General features: G+C 56.2%; 1 protein-coding gene across 1 annotated transcript in view; it reads right to left on the reverse strand.

Annotated features, from left to right (window-relative positions):
- The window catches only part of LAMC3 (laminin subunit gamma 3), a 63210-nt gene that overhangs the window by 28632 nt on the left and 14027 nt on the right, over positions 1–20551 (reverse strand). The window contains exons 2-10 of the mRNA XM_060101257.1: positions 19931–20235; positions 15582–15712; positions 11973–12139; positions 8998–9186; positions 8801–8918; positions 7456–7554; positions 4597–4740; positions 4162–4199; positions 1889–1999 (exon numbers count right to left, since the gene is read on the reverse strand). Coding sequence (XP_059957240.1) covers positions 1889–1999; positions 4162–4199; positions 4597–4740; positions 7456–7554; positions 8801–8918; positions 8998–9186; positions 11973–12139; positions 15582–15712; positions 19931–20235 — 1302 coding nt within the window. The remainder of the gene's footprint in view (positions 1–1888; positions 2000–4161; positions 4200–4596; positions 4741–7455; positions 7555–8800; positions 8919–8997; positions 9187–11972; positions 12140–15581; positions 15713–19930; positions 20236–20551) is intronic.

Below are 20551 nucleotides of genomic sequence, written 5' to 3' on the forward strand. Positions count from 1 at the left end.
GCTTTGACGGTCTTCAATTAATTAGCTGGATTTTAAATGTCTACACTGATTTTATTGGCAATTAAACCTTCAAAAGAGAAAACTACAAAACCAAAGGGTCCCTGCACAGAAGATGCTGAGGATGGCCCACTCATACCTCCGCAGACAGGGCTGGCTTCCTGGGCACGTGACCCTGGCAGTTACCTGGGGCCCCACACGCCTGGCTTAACGCTCTGCCGTCACTATCTTGACACTCTTAAGACTTTTATCTTGGAACTTGGGTTTTGTAAGTGAAGTGCCATGGGACAAGGGAGTCTGTCCAGGAGGAGAGGAGAAACTCACAGTATGCAAGGCGGGGGCACCTGCCTGCCCGTTCACACAGCGCTCACGACGCCCAACGCCCCGTGAGCTCAGAATCCCTAGGGACCCGCATCCATGGCATTTCGTGAGGCTCAAAGCGAGTACCAGACAAGCGTGCTACACGTGTGACTAAGCAGGGGCACTGACAGCCCCCAAGGGCCACACTTTCCATGGGAATCAGAACTTGCTTCCAGTGGAAAGATGGCAGATGCACAAAGGACCAAGGGGCCCTGTCATAGCCCGTCTTACTTTGTCATTTCTCTGTATTAGCCAAGTGCTTAGGCGGAAAATCGTGACACAGAAGGAAAGGGACCAAAAGACACCCCATCCTTCCTCCCTTCAGGCCTTCTGTACTCACGAGTGTTTGTTGAATGTGTGCGTAAAAAGAAGTGAAATAAAAATGGTTGAGTTCGCCCACCACCTGCCCTGCCCGCTGCAGTGTGCCCAGCACACCCAGCAGAGAATCCAGCAAACACCTGAGTGAATAACTCCTTCTTCTTAAATCCGCTGACAAAGCAGCGAGGGAACAGAACGTGTTTTCTGCTCTAGGGCTTCTGAACTTGGAACACCTGCCCCAGGAGGGGACCCGAGGACCCCATGTCTTTTGTTTCCTGGCTGCAGGGCACATGGGTGCTGCATCCACACAGTTCCTCAGACATCTGAGTGCCTCTCTCTAGCCCCTCTTGCAGAGAGAGGGAAAGGGCAGGACTGGGTGAAGGGAGCCAGTGGACCCCAAATCTGGCCACAGTGGAGCTAAGAATGGGCTCCAGGCTCCTGGTCTGAGACAGTTTCCAGGAGACCAAAGCTGCCCTAGTTGGTGGGGAGTGGTTTAGAATAATCTAGAACATCTTGCTTCTACAGGAATACCATGGTCCCGGGCATGGGGGTGCGGTGGCCTGGCAGGGTGAGACGCTGATGGGAAACGCGCAGGGATTGTCTGGGGTGCGACAGTGGCCTGAGGGAGCCCTGGGTGGCAAGGCTGTGATGAGGAAGCAGAGGCTGCGGGGCACGTGGTCGGCAGGAAACTGGCCCCCAAGAGTGTCTGGGTCCTGATCCCTGAAATCTGTGAATATGTTATGCTGCATGGCGGGGGCAATTAAGGTTGCGGTGGAATTAAGGTTGTTAATCAGCCGGACCTTAACGTAGAGAGATTATTTTAGATTATCCAGCTGGGCCCAATGTAATCACAAGGGTCCTTCAAAGATGGGAGAGGAAGGCAGAAGAGGTGGTGTCAGGAAGATGCAACATGAGAAAGATTTGACTGGCTTTGAAGGAGGAGGAAGAGGCCACGAGCAGAGGGATGCAGGCCGCCTTGAGAAGCTGGGAAAGGCCAGGGAACGGATTCTCCCCCAGAGCCTCCCCCAGAAGGAGCCCAGCCCAGCCGACACCTTGATTTCAGCCCAGAAAGACCCGTTTTCAACTTCCCACCTCTAGAACACTAAGAGAATACAGCTGCGTTGCTTTTAGACACTAAGTTGACGGTAATCTGTGACAGCAGCCACAGGAAATGAACGCGGGCAGCCCTGCCCCTGCCTGTGGAGGCAGCTACCTGGTGCTGTGAGCTCCTCCTTGCCCTCTGGGTCCAGGAGAAGCCCCCTCGGGCTCCATTGTGCAGGATGCTCTGGGCCCCCCATGCTTCTGGTCCGCCAGCCCTCGGCTCCTGGACAGCAAACACACACACAGGGACCCTGTGAGGCCCTGGAGGGTGGCCTCTGCCCCCTTCCACTTCACACCCTTTCCCGGGTCCCAAGGACGACCCCCAGAGGCCTGAGTGCAGCCTGAAACACCAGGACCCAGGGAGGGGAGAGACTGTTCTAGAGACAGGCCAGGGGGGGATGAGAGCCAGCTGGTGCCAGCAAACCCTCCGTGCCCAGAGCCAGGCAGCTCGGAACCCCATTCCAGATCAGGATGGGGGTCTTGGGGTGGGAGGTGGCTCCAGGAGGAGCTGGGGGGCGCAGAGACCCGGCTCTGTTGGGCCACAGTCAGACCTCTGGGCCTGCCTTGCCCCTTCAGTGGGCTTTAATCTTTTTAAAAATATATATTTATTTATTTGGCTGCACCGGGTCTTAACTGTGGCACACCGGATCTTTAGTTGCAGCATGTAGGCTCTTAGTTTCAGCATGCAGGATCTAGTTCCCTGACTAGGGATCGAACCTGGGCCCCCTGCATTGGGAGCATGGAGTCTTAACCACTGGACCACCAGGGAAGACCCCTTCACTGGGCTTTGAGCACATGATGAGGACATGAGGACAGCCCGGAGACCCCATTGTGGGCAGTCTCTAACGAGACTGGACTTGACCTCGTCTTCAGGTCTTCAGAGGATTTCCTCGCCCGTGACCTCACCACCCCGTCCTTCCAGGTGTGTGTGCCACGAGCCCCACTGCACCCAGGGAGGCCACCTGGTTAGGAAGTGGCCAGGTCAGGGTGGGAACCCAGTCCCAGTTCAGTCCACCCTCCCTCTGGTGATGGCAGTACACCAGGCACAGTCGGGCACAGAGCAAGTGACCTCCAGAGGGTGCTCTCCAGGGGGGCAGCTGGAGAATACGGTGGAGGCCCAACACCTGGGGCACCCAAGGGGTGAGGAGGGAGGGATGAAGAAACAGAAAGAGGTCAGAAAGGGGAAGTCCGGGGCTCCTCCATGCTCGACTAGGCTCTGCCCCTTTGCTGGCTGTGTGACCCTGGGCAAGTTACTTAACCTCTCTGAAGCCAGTTAGTACCTCATCTGCAAAATGGGGGCAATGAGGTACTGTGGTCCCGGTAGAAGTTCTCAAGTTGGTTTGAATATCCTGGGAGATCCCTAAGTCTCTTTCAGGGGGTCCATGGTGTCAAACTATCTTCTAAATGACATTAAAATGTTATTTGCGTTTTTCATTCTCTTTCTTACAGTGAGAATTTTCCAGAAGCTACAGGATGTGTGATATCACAACAGACTAACTGGCAGAAGCCGTGATAAGAATCAGCTGACTTCTATTAAGCCAGACAAGGAGATGTGCAAAAATGTAAAACGGGTATCACTCTTCTCAAAGTTTTTTGTCTTTTAAAAAGAGGGTTATTTTTCACAGGCAGAAGTTATATTTTGTTATAAGTTTACTACGGTCATCTGTAAATGAATTAATACACAGATATTTAAAAACTACTGTTTTAATTTCTAATACAGAAAATATCCGTATAAACAACCCACATAAACAAAAGGACTTTGAGGTTCTCTCTAATTTTCAAGAGCATGAAGGGATCCAGAGATCAAAAAGCTTGAGAATTGCTGGCCGAGGGTGTTAGTGAGATCACGTGAGATGCTGAGACTGAAGTGCCAAACCCAGGGCTCGGCTCCAAGTGAGGAGGATCGTGGTGTTATTCTAGGATCTATAAAATGAGTCCCTTCTGACGCTGACATCCTGGACTACAGCCCAAGTGACCACAATGCGGTCCCCATTCCAAGCCCGGCTCGGTCCTGCTTTCTGCGTGGTGTCCAGCAGAGGGCGCACTGCTCCCCCTGCATCTGGGGCGCCCCAGAGCCAGCCCTGAGGTTCTAGCTCCCTGGGGGAGATGCGGGGGTGGGGAGACTCAGTGGGCATAGCAGGGCCCCATGCAGGCCATGATTTAATGCAGAGTTCAGAGCTCCACTGCTTTCCTGTTCCAAAGATCCACCTGGAGCTGGAGGACCCAGGTCCCCACAGCACCCCTGGACTAGAGACAGGACCTGCACAGCAGTGAAGAGCAAAACTCGGGAGCTGATGAACCCAAGGTGCTAACAACTAAGTTACGTGACCTTCCTTTTCTGGGTCTCAGGTGCCTCATCTGTAAAATGGGGATGAGAATATCTACCTGCCAGGGAATCCAGGAGGTTCCATGGACATAACAAGCTAGCATACAGCAGGTGCTCAATAAATGGAGGCCAGGGGATTGAGCCCGGATCCCCAGCACTAGGATACACCAAGGGGGCCAAGGAGCAACTGGAAATTCCCCCACAGGCTCCAAAGGCTGCCAGGTGCTCACCCCCCACCCCTGCTAGAGGCTGAGGAAGAAGGCAGCAGCCAGGAGGGAGCCAAGGGGTGCAGGTAGGTGCTGGGGGTACTGAAGGACCCAGAGGGGCATGGCCGGTGTGTGGGCCTGTGGGAGACGCCCGGGCTGGGGCCCGAGGCTGCCCGCTCCTTTCCACACCCACCCATACCACAGGATCTCCCCAGAGCAGGACCCAGGACCGCCCGTCCCAGCTGCGCTGGGAGCAGACCCCTCGGAGGTGGCTGCAGGGGGGGGCGCTTCTTACCCCGGCGGAAGTCGGAGAGGATGTGATGCTCCCGGAAGCGGGCAGCGGCCGCACACGCCCTGGAGTGGCCGTAGCAGAAGCAGCTGCTGCAGCCGACTGGGCTGTGCGACTGCAGGTTAAATGTGCCCGGGCGACATCTGCAATGGAGGCAGACATGCCCACGGGGGCCAGATGAATTGGCTACATTCGGGGGATCCCAGCTAGACTAACCAGAGCCCAGAATCACTGGGGAAAGTTGTTTTAATTTCAGATTTACAGAAGCGTCGCAAAGATTGTAGACACGAGTTCCCATGGCCTCTTCACCCAGCTTTTCCTAATGTTACCATCTGCCATTACCAGGGTACGTTTATCAAAGCCAAGAAATTAACACTGATTAACGTTATTTCCTAAACCCCAGACTTTATTAGGATTTCTCCCCCTTTTCCACGAACGTCTGTTTTCTGCTCCAGGATCCCATCCAGGACATGGCATTGCATTTAGCGGTGTCCTTAATCTCATCTGTAACAGCTTCTTGGTCTTTCCTGGACACTTTTGACAGTACTGGTCAGATATTTTGTAGAATGTCCACCATTTGGGTTTGTCTGGTGTTTTTCAAGATTAGACTGGGGCTGTGGGTTTGCGGAAGAAATAGAGGCGAAGTGCCCATCTTCTCACATCATATCAGGGTAAATGATACCTGTGTGATGTCACTGGTAATGTATGACATCACTGGTCATGTATGATGTCACTGGTAAAGTTAACCTTCACCATTTAGTTAAGGCGCTGCCTGCCGGGTTTCTTTTCTTTTCTTTCTTTCCTTTTTTTAATATTTATTTGGCTGCACCAGGTCTTAGTTGCAGCACACAGGATCTTCGTTGCCACGTGTGGGATCTTTAGTTGCTGCACGCGAACTCTTAGTTGTGGCATGTGGGATCTAGTTCCCTGACCAGGGATCGAACCCGGGCCCCCTGCATTGGGAGTGTGGAGTCTCAACCACTGGACCACCAGGGAAGTCCCCGCCAGGTTTCTCCACTGCAAAACTGCCATATTCTAGTCATCAAAAGCAAGTCACTAAATCTAGCCCAGGGTCAAGGGGAAGGGAATTAAGCTCCACCTCTGGGAGGGGGGCAGTAATCAAAGAATCGTGGACCTATGGTGAAAGCACCACAGTAATTAGTAAATATTTTGAGGGAGATATTTGGGGGCCATGCAAATATCCTGTTTCTTCCTCAAGTTCTGCCCACGAATTTCAGCATTCATCAGCGGCTCTGGCCTACAGCGATCGTTACTCTGATATTGTAACAGTGCTTTAATATTTCCCTCATCCCTTCTCCATTTATAATGTGGAATTCTTCTGCCAGGAAGATTTGTCCCTTCATCCCCCTGTATTTATTTATTCACTCATCTATTTATATCAGTGTGGACTCGTGGATGTTTATTTTATACTTTGGGTTATAATCCGATATTGTTGTTATTTATTTTGTTCCAGCTCTGGGAACTCTTTCAGGTTGGCGCTCATGTCCGTTTGACACGGGCCCCCATCCTGGTTTGGGGTTTTCTGGGTTTGTCTTTGTCTGGTTTTGTTTTTAAGCACTTCCCTGCTTTCTACAAGATGCTTCGGGCTCATCCTGTGTTTTCCCCACCCCAGCCCCAGAATCAGCCATTTCTCCCAGGAGCCCTGCAGAGGCCTTTTACAAACACATATTCCTGGTTTGCACCATGGGGGCTCCATTCGGGCCGACCCAGGTGGAGGAATCCAATTCATAAGAAGCTGCCAATTACCCCAAAGCTGGGCCAGCTCCAACGAACACATCTCACCAGCCCCCCCATCTCACAAACAGGTAAAGTGAGGCTCAGAGGAGGACCTCCTCAAGGTGCGAGGCAGTGGAGTACAGCTAGTGGGGTCTAGTCCCCCAACTCCACTCTGTCTCTTCAGCTTGAGGGGTCCTGGGGGAGGAAGATCCAGCAGGGAGTCCACCTCCCACCCCAGGACCCACAGGCCCCGCGTGGACAAGGTGAGAGTCAAGGCCGGGCTTCTTCCTGAACCAGTAGAGGCCCAACATAGTCTGGCAAGAGTAGAGTCCACAATATACGGCCGCGTCAGGTGCCCCACACACGGCCCATGGCCAGAGGATCAAAGAGGCCCTGGCATACCCCACGCTGGCTGCAAAGGCTGCAGAGGTTGGAGATGAAGCCAGGAAGAGGGGACAGTGTGCCCGAGGACGTATACCCACATGTGTCTGCCAGCCCATTGCCGGGGCTAGGAGGCCCCCTAAACACACGAAGGAGCAAGGGCAGGGAAAAGTCCTCTGCCTCGATGAGCCTTAGAAGCTCCGTTTGTACCATGACAGGATGGCAAGGATGGCACACAAGCTTGAATCTCAGCTCAACTGGTGGGAGCTTCTTGGAGCAGGGCGTAGAGAAGGATTCTGAGATTACAGTAGAGCTCATGATAAACTGCTGTGGTCCATTGGTGATGTCTGCCCTGGGTGTGAGATGGGAGGGCTGTGGTAGTGCTCTATTAGTGATGTCTGCCCTGAGTGTGAGATGGGAGGGTTGTGGTACGAGTACCATGTATCTGCTCTCCCTGGATTAGATGGTCTCTCCTATCTTTTCTAGCTCTTTCTTTTCAGGATTCTGAGCTGGGGAAAAAAGATGTATTTTCACAGCTTATGAACTCTCAGTGGTGGTGGGTCAAAGTATAAATGGTATTGTAAAGTCTTTAGATAACTTCCTGGGTGTCAGATCCATGGTGCTCCAGGAAGGGTGCCAGGTGGTGGGGTTGCCCATGTCTGGGAGGATGATGGCCCCTGCTCCTCCCACCACCACTGAGGTCACTTCCAGCAGGCTTATTACTGGATCGGTTCACTCACCTGTCACACAGGTTGCCTTCCACATTCTCTTTGCAGGGACAGCGGCCACTGCGGGGATCACAGGTGCCCAGGCTACCAGCAGGATTGCAGGTACAGGGTCTGCCAAAGAGAGAGGACAAGAGGAAAGCGTCCAACGAGCAACTCCAGAGTGGGAATAGCCCACCCTCCTTGGAAGGAATCTCTCTATCCTTCCCCACGCCCGAGAGGAACAGGATGCAGGCTGACCCAAGAGCCTGCCCCCTGGCTCTACTGTTTCCACAGAGTGAAGGAAGTGAGCCATCCACGCACCTGAACAGTGATCCATCTGCCTCCCCACCTGCTTATCCATCCATTTATCCATCCTTCCAACCACTGATCCATTTATCCATCCTTCCATCCTTCTATCCATCCCCCACACACACCTATTCACTTACCCATCCACGCATTTTCCATCCATCCACCCATCCATCCATCCATCCATCCATCCCCCATCTGATAAGACATGGTCCCTGTCCTCACAGAGCCCAGAGTCCAGTGAGGATGGACAGGCAAACAGGTAGATGCTGTACTTTGATACAAGCTATGGGAGAGAATGTACAAGAAGAGGCTGTGGCAGCGGCAGTGAGGGGTCTGGAGTGTGAACAGGTGGGGAGTTGTACCTTGGCTGAAAATTAAAGACTGGGCAGGACTTTTTTCCGACACAGGCCGGGGAGAGGCAGGGAGCTGAGGGAGAAGAGAACGCTCCAGCGTAGGAGAAGAGGCATGGACAGAGGCCCAGAGGCCACAGAGACCCTGGGGAAGCATCCAGGTCCCCACCTAATGGCCAGTTTTATGCCTGAACGACTTGAGTATTTTGAGAGAGATCTGAGACTCCCCAAACCTCCCCAATGGCATTTCCACTGCCTTTCAAATATACAAGGAGACTGGTGCCATGAACCAAAGCCAAGGTCATTTATTTAATAGTACTTCTGAATTTATAAGGGCTTTATGTTTTTTGGTCATTGCGTATTTTCTCAATCAAGTGATAGTGAAGTGTTAGACCCTCTTCTGAGGTCCAGACCCCAGTAGCCCCTGCCCATCTCTGTCCCCCTGGATGCCCCATGAGCACTGCAGACTCAGCCTCTCCCCACCCTGTGCTCCCCTTGCCATGAATGGCCCCCCTTTGCCCAGGTGCCTGAAGCAGAACCCCAGGGGGCCAGGCTTCATCCCTTCCTCCTCTTCCGCTCCTGGGTAACCATCTGCTGCCAACTCTGCGTTCCGAGGGGCTTGGGACTCTCCCTCCCACTTCCCATCATTCAGTCCAAATCCGCCGCCATGCGCCCCTGCTGGGTCGTCTACATACACCCACTGTCCCCACTGCCCTCACCTGCAGCCGCCCTCACTGAGCGAGTGGAACCCGGGCAGGCAGCGGTCACACTTCCAGCCCGTCACCGTGGGCTTGCAGATGCAGGTGCCGGAGTCATTGCACTGGAGGTGCAGGGAGCCTGGGGAGGAAGGGCACAGGGCAGCAGGAGCCCATGGCGGTGGGCGAGGGTGGGGGCCGGGGCAGTGCGGCCCACTCACCTGCTGGGTGGCAGTCACAGGGCTGGCACGGCATCTGTGGCTTCCAGCGATAGAAGTTCTCCCGGCAGCGCTCACAGTGTGGCCCGGCTGTGTGGTCATGGCAGCGGAGGCAACGCCCACCATGGCCCGAGCTGCGGAAGAGCTCCCGGTCAAACGTGCACTCCTCAGAGCGGCCACTGCAGTTGCAAGCTGTGGGCAGGAGGCAGGGGAGGGTGTGTGAGAGAGGCCGTGGCACATGGTAGGAGGGGAGTATGGGCCAATCAGCTTCCTTGTGGTGAGTGAGCAGGCAGCTGGAGGAAGGGCAAGGATGGCGTTCAGGCCTGGCTTGATCAAGGATCTGGAGACCAGTCAATTGATCTTCCAAAACAGGACACTCTCGAGAACAAAGGGGGCACCATTAATAAATATACCCCCACACAGGACCCTCCCGGGCAAGCCAGGACGTAGAGTCACCTGGTCATGGATCACAGACTGGCTACCTTCTCGAGTGGCAGCGTGGCTCCCTCCAAGATCTCCTGTGGATCCTCTGAGCCATAAGAGTATGTGAATCTGATCCCCAGTGACCATGAGGTCACTCAGAAGCATGGAAAATACAAGTCACCTTTCATTCACTCATAAATACATTTTTTAAAAAACATCTTTATTGGAGTATAATTGCTTTACAATGGTGTGTTAGTTTCTGCTTTATAACAAAGCGAATCGGTTATACATATACATATATCCCCGTATCTCCACCCTCTTGAGCCTCCCTCCCACCCTCCCTATCCTACCCCTCTAGGTGGTCACAAAGCACCAAGCTGATCTCCCTGTGCTACGCGGCTGCTTCCCACTAGCTAGCTATTTTACATTCAGTAGTATATATTAGTTCATGCCACTCTCTCACTTTGTCCCAGCTTACTCTTCCTACATTTTTAAAAAGTATGTACCAAAGGGACTTCCCTGGTGGCACAGTGGTTAAGAATCCACCTGCCAATGCAGGGGACATGGGTTCGAGCCCTGGTCCGGGAAGATCCCATATGCCGTGGAGCAACTAAGCCCGTGCGCCACAACTACTGAGCCTGCACTCTAGAGCTCGTGAGCCACAACTGCTGAGCCCACATGCCACAACTACTGAAGCCTGCACACCTAGAGCCCGTGCTCCACAAGAGGAGCCACCGCAATGAGAAGCCCTCGCACAGCAATGAAGACCCAATGCAGCTAAAAATAAATAAATAAATAAAGTACATTCATGTTAAAAAAAAAAAAAAGTATGTACCAAAGATCGGCTCCGTCTTGGCTCCCATGGTGAGCCCAGCATGGATGGTGTGGCCCAGTGCCCGCACACATGGTCCGGACCAGTGCCCGCACACATGGTCCCACTGTTTGATGGAGGTCAGATGCAGCAAGCAGGTGAAAATCCTGCAGGTGAAGGGTTGTGATGGGAGAAGCAGGGAGGCTCTGGGAGGTGAAAGGAGGGCCCTACGGCTGCCTTCCTGGAGGAAGTCACAGCTAAGTGGGACCTGAAGGGTGAGCAGGAAGGAAGTGTCCAGGCAGAGGAGGGGAGGAGAGGGAAGGGAGAGTCCCAGGCAGGAGGTGAGAGGACAGTTGAGGCACAGGCAGAGAAGCAAGGTTCACCCAGCATGGCGTGGGAGGGTGGCATGTCATGTGACAGGCAGGGCAGAGGGTGGGGACGTTGTGCGCTGTGACGGGACAGGGAGGGGCGCAGGGGCAGTTATGAGGTCAAGAGGTCAGCCAGGGTTTGATCCAGGGAGGCTGGGCAGCCAGCCGTGGTCAGTGGACTTCACCTTGGAGCGAGGGGCTCCGTGGATGAATATAATCACATCTGCACTTGAAAGTGCCTTCAGCTGGGCGGCAGGCGGGGTATGGGGGCTGGGAGAGCAGGGAGGTGGGGGCTTCAGGTGCTCAGAGGAGGGGTGACCGGCCGGACCACAGTGTCGACTGTGTAGAAGGACACAGTCAGATGGGTTGGGGGGATGTGAAGGCGGCTCAGGGGCTGCCTGGACTGGGGAGCGTGAGGGGTCAGGCACGAGACGCAGGTTCCAGGCTGGGAGGACAGAGCTGCGACCTCAGGGGTGAGGACCTGACGGGAGAAGCAATCTGGCCTTTTGTGTCCCCACCATGGAGAGAGCCCCAGACTCAGAACGGGTGAGCCAGCCAGCTTCCTTGGCCCCGAGAGGACTTCCTGGTGGAGGCAGGCCAGCAAGGGCAGCAGGAACCCATTAGGGCCACAGTGGCCCCGGGAAGCTCCTGCAGACAGCACCCTGTTCCACGGAACAAGCCGTTCTCTCCCCACCCCAGCTCTACATGCCAGCAGCCCAAGCCCAGGAGCACAGTGGGTCCAGAGGCTGAGCCGTCAGGAGCGCCTGCACATGAAGACATGCCTCCTGCCAGCAGCAGAGCTAGGTGGAGTCTGGTGCCCAGCAACGACCAGCCACACATGGTAGCCCGGAGCAAGCCAGATGACTGTCGGAGGGCAGGGCTTGGGGACAGAGGGAAGCTGGAGGGGCACGCCAGGCTGGGAGGAGCCCCCCACCCCATGCGCGGCCCCCGTCCCTGGAAAAAGTATGATGGCAACATCAGGCAGTGCCAGCCATGTCGCATGGGGGCCGGGGCAGCAGAGGGCTGCCTGGGGGCCTGCAGGAGAGGCTGGGTGGGCAGGTCAGCACCCCCAGGACCTGGGGTGACCTGGCTTTGACTGGCGGCTGTGGTTGGAGCAGTTGACACAAAGGAACAAGTTGGGGGTCCTTCTCAGCCCTCCTGCCACGCATGCCTCTACCTGGGGAGACTGGGTCTGAGGGGCTGCCCTGGGGGGTGAGGACGGAGGATCACGTGCCCCCTCAGCTCCTCCTCATACCTGCACAGGGTTTAGAGCCCCAAGCTGCGGCCAGGCCCCCCCGGGAGCAGCCCCGCTGCCAGGGATGGGGAGTGTGTCTCCTGGCCTGCACCCCCGGCCACCGAAGTCCCAGGACACTCACGCAGACACTCGCTGGCCTCCTCGGCTGTGCCCCGGGCCCACGGGCGGTCCTGGAAGAACGGCAGGCAGCGCTCGCAGTCCGTGCCCACGGTGTTGTGCTGGCATCGGCAGACCAGCCGGCCCTCCTCGTTGGGGCCACACTCGCTGGCGTGCCCGTTGCACTTGCACCTGGGAAAAGAACACGGGGGTGGGGGGTGTCCGGAAGCTGGGGGAGGTGCCGGCGGAGAAGGGGTTCATCACCAGGTAGCCCCTGCCTTCGGGTGAGCCCCTGATTTACTGCTCGGCTATGGAGCTTTACTGAACTCCTACTGTGTGCCCAGGGCAACAGGAACGGAACCGACCGCGCTGGGCTGTTCTGAGCTCTGTACGTGTGTAAACCCATCACATCTTCACAAGCCCACTATGATCCCCATTTAACAGACGGAGGACCCGAGACACAGAGAGGCCGCCCGAGGCCACCAGTTAGTGATGGTGACGTTCGCGATGCTGCCACTGAAGGCACCACACCCAGGGGCCGAGGGGGACCCAGGAAGAAGTCATCCCAGTCTCCTGGCTAGAGGGTGGGCCAGCTCTCAGGGCAGGGGGTGGGAGGTGGAGGCAGCCAGGGAGGCGCCTCACGCCCCCTCCTCCTTCGTGTCTAAAGGGATGAGAAGGAGATGGTGCCTTACACAGGACAGCCCCCAACTCACCTCAAGACCCCAGTGAGCCTGTGTCTGGGAGGGCAGCCCTGGGCCTGCCCCGCCCCCCCTCCCGCAGAGTCAGACAGGTGGAATCAGGTAGGGACAAAGGTGCTCAGGGGGCCACACAGCATGCTCGGCTGAGCCTGACCCGGTGGGGTCATCGCCCCCATCCCGGGTGGCCAGACTGAGGCACGCAGAGGATGGCCATGGCTCCTAGCTCCCAGCCTTCCTCTGTAGCAGCCCCCGACACAGCAATCAGCTCACATCCTCTCTCTGGAGTTTCAGCACTGCAGCACGAGGACCATAACTATCCACGTTTCAGAGATGAGGAAACTGAGGCTCAGACCATGAAGTGACGAATGCTACATGGCAGAGCTAGAATCTGCACCCCGTTCTCTCCTACTCCACGCAGACCCCGAGCTCCTAGACACCCCTCTACGGCCACCTGGTGTCTCCCCATAAGCTATGTTCCATGCTCTGTCCTAAGTGGATGTTGAAGAACCTCTGACCACTGCCAGTACCCATGCTACTGGGGACACAGGGCTTGGGAAGGGCACTGTTTCCTTGCCAGGCCTCCCTGGCAGCTCAGGGTAGGCAGGGAATGCCCAGAACTTCTGGCAGGGGGGAGGCGGGCACCAGGCAGTCTTGGGAGACAGTGGTCACCCGTCTTGGGACAAGGGACCACCCACGGCCCCAAGGGGACGTTGTAAACACTCCCTCCTCCACGAAGCCCTCTGATCCCAAGGGCAAGAGTAAAATTCCTACAGGCCATTGTGGGACACAGGCTGCCGGGCCACTGCCCCCCAGCCAGCTGCTGGCCTGAGGGTGGTCCAGCTCTGGCAGCTGGGGCCCAGATGTTCTGTCCTGAAGCCCCCTGATGGCAGACGCTGCAGCTCACCACCATCCACCATCCTTGGAGAGGCCCTGCTCCCGGGCTGTTTGACCTGAATCAAGTGTGGGAGTGGCTGGGGAGGAGGAGGAGCAGAGGGGCCCTCACAGACACCCCCCATTTCCCCTTCACTCCCGAGCGCCAGCCTCCAGAGGGTGCAGACACCCTGCGTGTAGGCAGTTGCGCCCGTGCTCCCTTCGCAGACATCTTCACCTCTCCGAACGCCACCTAAACATCCTTGAATTTTGGAAGCCCCTTGCCCCCTACCCCCATGGGCCACCACTCCCACGTGGAGCTGACCTCCCACCCTAAATAGCTTTCGGATCCACACCTCTCCCATCCTACCACTATCTCTGCCCAACCAGCTTCTTCTCTCTCCTCTTATCTGCCCCCTTGCGATGTCAGGGCTTGGGGTGTCTTAGAAATCCGACCCTGTCACTACCCTGGCCAAATCCTCAGCAGCTTCCCACTGACTGCATAAACTTGGTCCATGGCCCCGACAATCTTCCGGCCGTCTCCACACCCCCTGTTCCAGCTGCAGAGCTGTTACCTCGTTCCTCAAGCCTGGGTCTTGGACAGGCTGGCTCTTCCACCTGGGATGCTTGCCCTCACATCTCCAGCCTCGCCGGGTCCCCATCTGCAGGGTGGTCCCCCTGACCTCCCGCAGGGTCCCCATCTGCAGGGTGGTCCCCCTGACCTCCCACAGGGTCCCCATCTGCAGGGTGGTCCCCCTGACCTCCCACAGGGTCCCCATCTGCAGGGTGGTCTCCCTGACCACCAGCACACCCTGCCCTGGCTTCCTATCCTTGTTAATCTGGGGCATGCGACATGATTACCAGGGACTGAGCTGGTTACTGTCTGCCTGGGGCGGGAACACATCTGTCTCCTCTCTCCTTTCCAAGAAGAAGCCTGATGAGGGAGCGTTTACATTGAAGACGTCGTTTGTGCCCGGAGGGCCCAGTACCAGGTGGCCACGTGTATACAGGATGGCCCCTGCTTCTTGGAGAGGCGAGATGCTTAAACTACAATGTGCACTGATCGAAGCTGGAGGAGTATGTAGGCCAGGGCCAGGGGTCCCGACGGGACAGCCTGACGCTCCTCACATGAGAAGGGGGCAGAAGTGCGGTGCCTCCTTCCTCGGTGACCTTTCTGGGTCACTGGCCGTGGGGCTTTGGAGTGGCCTGAACCGTTCGTACTGTTTGGAGATGCCTCAAAGCCTTACTAAACATGCTTGGGGGCTTCCCTGGTGGCGCAGTGGTTGAGAGTCCACCTGCCGATGCAGGGGACGTGGGTTCGTGCCCTGGTCTGGGAGGATCCCACATGCCGCGGAGCGGCTGGGCCCGTGAGCCATGGCCGCTGAGCCTGCGCGTCCAGAGCCTGTGCTCCGCAACGGGAGAGGCCACAACAGTGAGAGGCCCGCGTACCGCAAAAAAAAAAAAAAAAACGAAAACATGCTTGGGTCCCCAGGAAGCCCTACTCTACCCAAGTCTACCAGAAGATTTGGGGAAGAATGGGGTTGATGGGCTCCATCAGTTATAAGCTCATGAGTGCTGATGAAAGAAGCTTTGAAAGCCTGGGGTCCCGCGCCTGCCTATGGACACTGTTAACCAGCTTCGTTTGGAGCCCACATCCCACAGAACGGTGGACCGACTGGAAATTTTAGCAGGTTCTACGTGTTAGACGGTGCACATGTGGCGGGAATGAATGTACTGTCAGATACAAAAAAAAAAAAAAAAAAAGGAAGAAAGAAAAGGGGACGGACCACCAGGCAGAGGGAACCACAGGTGCAAAGGGCTGGTGTGTCCCGCTGATGGCAGCGGAAACACAGCTGACATGGGAAAAGCAGCAGGAACGGGGCTGGGAGGCGGGAAGCAGGCGGGTCACAAAGGCCTCGAACGCTGGGCCCGGGAACCAGGCTCCTTCTCTTTTCCCCCCTGGAGCACCAGAAGTGGTTTCTTTACCCTCCACGGTAGCCACCGGGTGAGCCCACGTGGCAGCCACCCTGTCCAGCGTCCCGGCCGCTGCGCTGCTTCCCGCCTACCTGCCGCCCACAGAGAAGTCCGACACGGCGTAGTAGTAGGACCGCAGCACCTTGGGGTCCTTGAAGATGTCATCCCCAAACGTGTTGAGCCGGTCTAGGGAGATGAGGAGCTCGGTGCTGGTGACCCAGTCCTGGGGGACAAGGTGGAAGGGAAAGGGCGCCATCAGCAGGTTCCTGAGTGTCTGCCGGCATCTTCTGGGACACGGGGACAGGCCAAACACAGACAAATTCCGAGAACACTGCAGAAATAAGGAGCCTGTGCTTTTGGGTCACACCAACCTGGATGCCCGGCCCCTTCCTAACTGTGCAACTTTGGGGAATTTGCTCAATGTCTCAGAGCCTCCATTTCCCCATCTGTGAAATAGGACCAGGATTAATGTCGGCTCCAGGAGGGTGCTGGAGGAGGATGGCCAATGTCAGCGGCGGGGCACAGTCTGGCACATGGTGGAGGTGCTGGAGCAGCCCATCTAAAACCATGTCACGCAGGTTACCTGACTCCTCAGCGGGACTGCACCCCTGTTCTAGAGGGCAGCTGAGGGAAGATGCGTCCCAGCGCCCTGGCGTGGGGTGGGCCCTGGGTTTATAGGCTTCTCACGTTCTAAGGATCAGGCTCCCACAGACAAGGCACCTGCCCCAGGTGACATCTGTTCCACCAGAACATAGCCCCAAGAGGACAAGGACTCAGGGCCCCTGGTTCTCGCTGCATCCCCAGCCCGGGCTCTGCCTAGCGCACAGCAGGCACTCGATAAATACTTGCTGGTGGCGGAATGAGAGGCTTCCCCCTGGAAGAGCTGGTGGTGAAGTGGGGGAGAGCCCACGTGAAAGCTGACATTTTCATCTGCCTGCTGTTATAATCAGAGGTAGCCCCAGCTGAATGTTAATCAGCATTTTAATTCAGCCCAGCAGCTGCTGGTTTAGCAATCAGGCTCATCAGGACAGAAAATGAACTGGCAAAGTCTGACTTCTCACCCCAGCGTGACTCAGGCCAGCGGGTCTCTCCGATCCCCTTGGGCTCAGCAACTCTCGAGCCCGTGGCCTGGGGCCCAGGGCCTCTGCCTGAGGATGCTTCAGCCAGGGAGGGGTCCAGAACCAGAAAGCTTCAGAGGGGACCTCAGCACTCAGCTGAGTTTGTAAACCTCCAGGGAGTCACTCCCTGAATCACTTCCCAAATGTCAGTGTGCATTCAGGGCTCAGGTTAAAATGCAGCTTCTGATCAGAGGTGGGGCCTGAGACTCTGTATTTCCACACGTGCCCAGGGGGTACTGATGCTGCTGGTTGGTCCCTGAAGCAGCTGAGGAGCAAGGGGCTAAGGCCCAGGGTGGGAACCCAGCAGAGCACAACTGATGGTCTAAGAGTCTTTTCTTTCTCCAGAAAAAGTGCCCCTAGAGAACCCAAACCAGCTGATGTCCAAGCTGGAAGGTGCAGTAGCTGACGCTTATTGTGTGGTTACGGTTCAGGTCCTCACAATAACCCCACAGGGAGGTGTTATTCTTACCCATGTTTTACAGATGAGAAGACTGAGGATCAGCGAGGGTAAGTACTCGGCTTCCTAGTTGCACGGCTGGTGCACGCAGAACTGGGATTCGGGTCTATCTGACCCCAGGGTCCCAGCTTTCGCTACTAGGTAGCCTGCCTTCCTGCATCTACTCAACGCCCTCATCATACTAATGGAGTCCAGAGGGCAAGGACCTGCCCAAGGTCTCGGCCTGCAGTGACCCCTCTTTGGGTTCCTGCATCTGCTTTGCAGCCTATGTCCTGCTCCATCAGTCTTGAAGACAATGGTGATAGGAACAGCATCAAAATCTCCCTGAGACACCAGGAAGGGAGCTGGGAGAGAGAAGGGGAATTTGTTCCCTTAGCCCAAATTGTACGGGTCGCTCCCTGATGCCTTAGAGGTAACTGTGGGGGAAAACCGGAGCCCCAATACACAGGGGCAAGGACCTTGTGCAACTTGCAGTGGCGCAGCTAAAACCACAAGTGGGCTCTCGGGTTGACTCTGGACAGACGTGGGAGCAAGAATGCAGCGTTAACGAGAAACGGCAGGCAGGAGCTTCGTCTCCAAGCACCCCATGGAGGGTCAGCCTTCTCCCCAAGGTCCTGGGCCCCCACGGAGGACACAGGGACCCAAGACACAGCAGCCGCAGGGGCACATCCTTCGTTACCCCACACCCCAAATGCTCCATGTCTTCAGAGGAAGTGCCACGCTGGGGGTGCCCAGAGGGGAGAGGAGGGGAGGGGGGCTTGGCTTTTTTGGTCCTTCTCTGACCTTCTCTGTCCTTCTTCTGCCTGGGGGCTGCAGGGGTCTCATTTCTGAAAAGGCTGTTTTTCCGTTAGGGACAGCATCCAGGACATAAGGGGCAACAAGTCAGGGGGCCCCTCTGTCAAGAGAGCACAGATGCAGGCAGAGCAGGTGCCCAGCCCTTGTGCTTGTCTTCAGATGACCTTGGCCGATGTTTTCTAGTCTACAGAGCTTGGAGCCCCGTGGAGAAGAAATTGTCATTTTCAACAGGATCACATGATGATCACAAGTGAACGTTTTTAATGGGATAAGCAGGGCCTGGGCGTCTGGAGATGAGACTCTGTGCCAGAAAGGATTAACCTTGCCTGAGAGAGTTCTGACCTTTGCCCCCTACTCCTGGGGGGTCACCTGCAAGCCCTCAGAATGTCCTGCTTGAAAAGAGGAACTTTGTCCACCTGGGGCCCTGGGCCACCCCAGATGGTCCATGCTGACAATGTGACTTATGGGGAGGCCTTGGGCCACACAGAATCAGCCTGCTCTCTGGAGGGGCTGGAGGTCAAGGTCAGCCATGGGCAGTCCACCATGTGCATGTGGCTGACCCCCAATAAAAACCCTGGACTCCAAGGCACGGGTGGGCTTCCCTGGTTGGCAATGCCCTTGTCACATGCCGTTGCTGGGAGAAATCAGCACTGTCCCCACGACTCCACTAGGAGAGGACGCCCAGAAGCCCCATGCCTGGTCTCGCCTGGACCTGTCCCGTGTGCCTGTTCCCTTTGCTGGTTTCAGTCTGTATCCTTTCACTGTAATAAATCGTCACTGTGAGTACAGCAGCTTTTCTGAGTTCTGTGAGTCCTTTCAGTGAATCACTGAAGCTAAGGGTGGTCTTGGGGACCTCAAGCCAGCTGACACCGTGTTTTCTTGTTCTGGACAGCCTGGGTGGGGCACAACCTCTTTCTGGGCCTCAGTGTCCCCTCCAGAAACAAACGGGATTCTAATCCCAGCCCCCTCATTATCCCAGACAGGCAAAGGAAATGCTCCGAACATGTCGAGGGAAGAAGATAGTAGTTTTTCTTGGCAGAGGTCTGTCGGAACGCAGGGAAGTGGGCTAGAGGGCCGTCCAATGCCCCGAAACATCAAACAGACCACCACATCCACAGATGAACCGTCACTGACGCGCAGAAATGTGGACGTGCATGGGTGCTTATACTGGTAGGGCCACAAAGCTGAGTAGACCCAGGTGGGCAGGATGGGGGCCCTGTATGGATGCACACAGCCACAAGCCTGCCATGCTCTCTGCCACGAGGATGAGACGGGTGAGCTACCACGAACTCTTATCTTCAAAGCGTGAATGAGCATCTCTTCTAGGACACGCACTGTGCTGGTCACTTTACAGTTGGCTGTCCAACGTGGCAGCTGCTGGCCCCATGTGGCTGTTTAAACTTCATTAAAATGAAATAAAAATGAAGATTCAATTCCTCAGTCGTGCTGGTCACATTTCATGTGTTCTACAGACACACACGTGGCTCGTGGCTACCATACCAGAGGGTGCTGCTAGGGTTCATTTCTGTCGCTGCAGGAAGTTCTGTTGGATAGCTCTGCCTGACAGCACAGATCCCAGGACTCTATGACTCCAAACTCACGTTCTTTTCGTGTTTTCCCTTTTATCCCCGTCACAGCCCTTGGAGACACAGGGCAGGCAACGCCATCCATCACAGAGGGAGGAAGCGGAGCTCCCAGCTGGGAGTTCTAGCAGAAGCTCCAGCCAGGAGTCAGGACCCTCAGGGTCTGCGCTGGGCCCTTCCACCAACCCACGTGTGCCCTTGGGAAGTCCTTCCCCCACTCCGGGCCTCAGTTTCCACACCTGCCTAAGGAAGGGGTCAGCTGAGTTGGTGGCTGTCACAGGGCACCCTCTTCCATCTATTTCATTATCAGTCATCCACAAAAGATTCAGATACAACGAAAGCTTCTGTCATATCTGAAAACCACGGGAGCTCTCACAGTCTCCTGTGTCGTCCTGCCCTCTTAGACTTCCCTGTGCTCCCCTGGACCCGAGTGTCCAGCCCAACCCCTGCCCCAACCCTGCCCCCGCCCAGCCCCACTCCTCTCTGACCTGCAACACGGGGCTCTCCTCAAAGTTGTAGGCACTGGGCCGGCCCTCCAGGGTGGAGAAGGCCACGTTGCCCCCGCTCAGCGGGGAGATGTCGCTGAACTCGGAGGTGCACAAGGCCACGCGCTCGTCCTCGCCGGGGCGCAGGTACTGGCCCTCGGGCTTGCCGTAGGTCGTCTGGCAGGAGGCGCTGTAGTACTGGTAAGGCTCCCAGGGACCGCCGGCCCGGGTGCGCTTGTAGATGGCGAAGCTCTCAGGGCGGCTGGTGTGGAACTTCAGCCGCACGTAGGTGATCTCGTAAGCTTTCCCTGCAGTGAGAAGACGTGGACCCATTTTACAGAAGGGAAGGGAGCGTCAGAATCCTGGTCCAGGGAGAGCAGAACGGCTGTGCTGCGTATACTATCTTGGATGGATCGTTAGAGGCTGCCTGGAGCACCACGCTGGGTGTGCCATGATTAATTAGTGATGCCTGTCAAGGACACAGGAGGGGACAATGCTGGCATGCTTCCCAAGCACCTGCCATCCCTTAACTAGGCCCGTTTGTCTCCCTGCACAGGAATCTGCAGTGTAACACCCCTGACAGGCAGCCATCTCTTTTTGCTCAACTATCTCCAGCAATGGGAT

The sequence above is a fragment of the Mesoplodon densirostris genome, chromosome 6 (genome assembly GCF_025265405.1).
Source record: "Mesoplodon densirostris isolate mMesDen1 chromosome 6, mMesDen1 primary haplotype, whole genome shotgun sequence".
Lineage (NCBI taxonomy): Eukaryota > Metazoa > Chordata > Mammalia > Artiodactyla > Ziphiidae > Mesoplodon > Mesoplodon densirostris.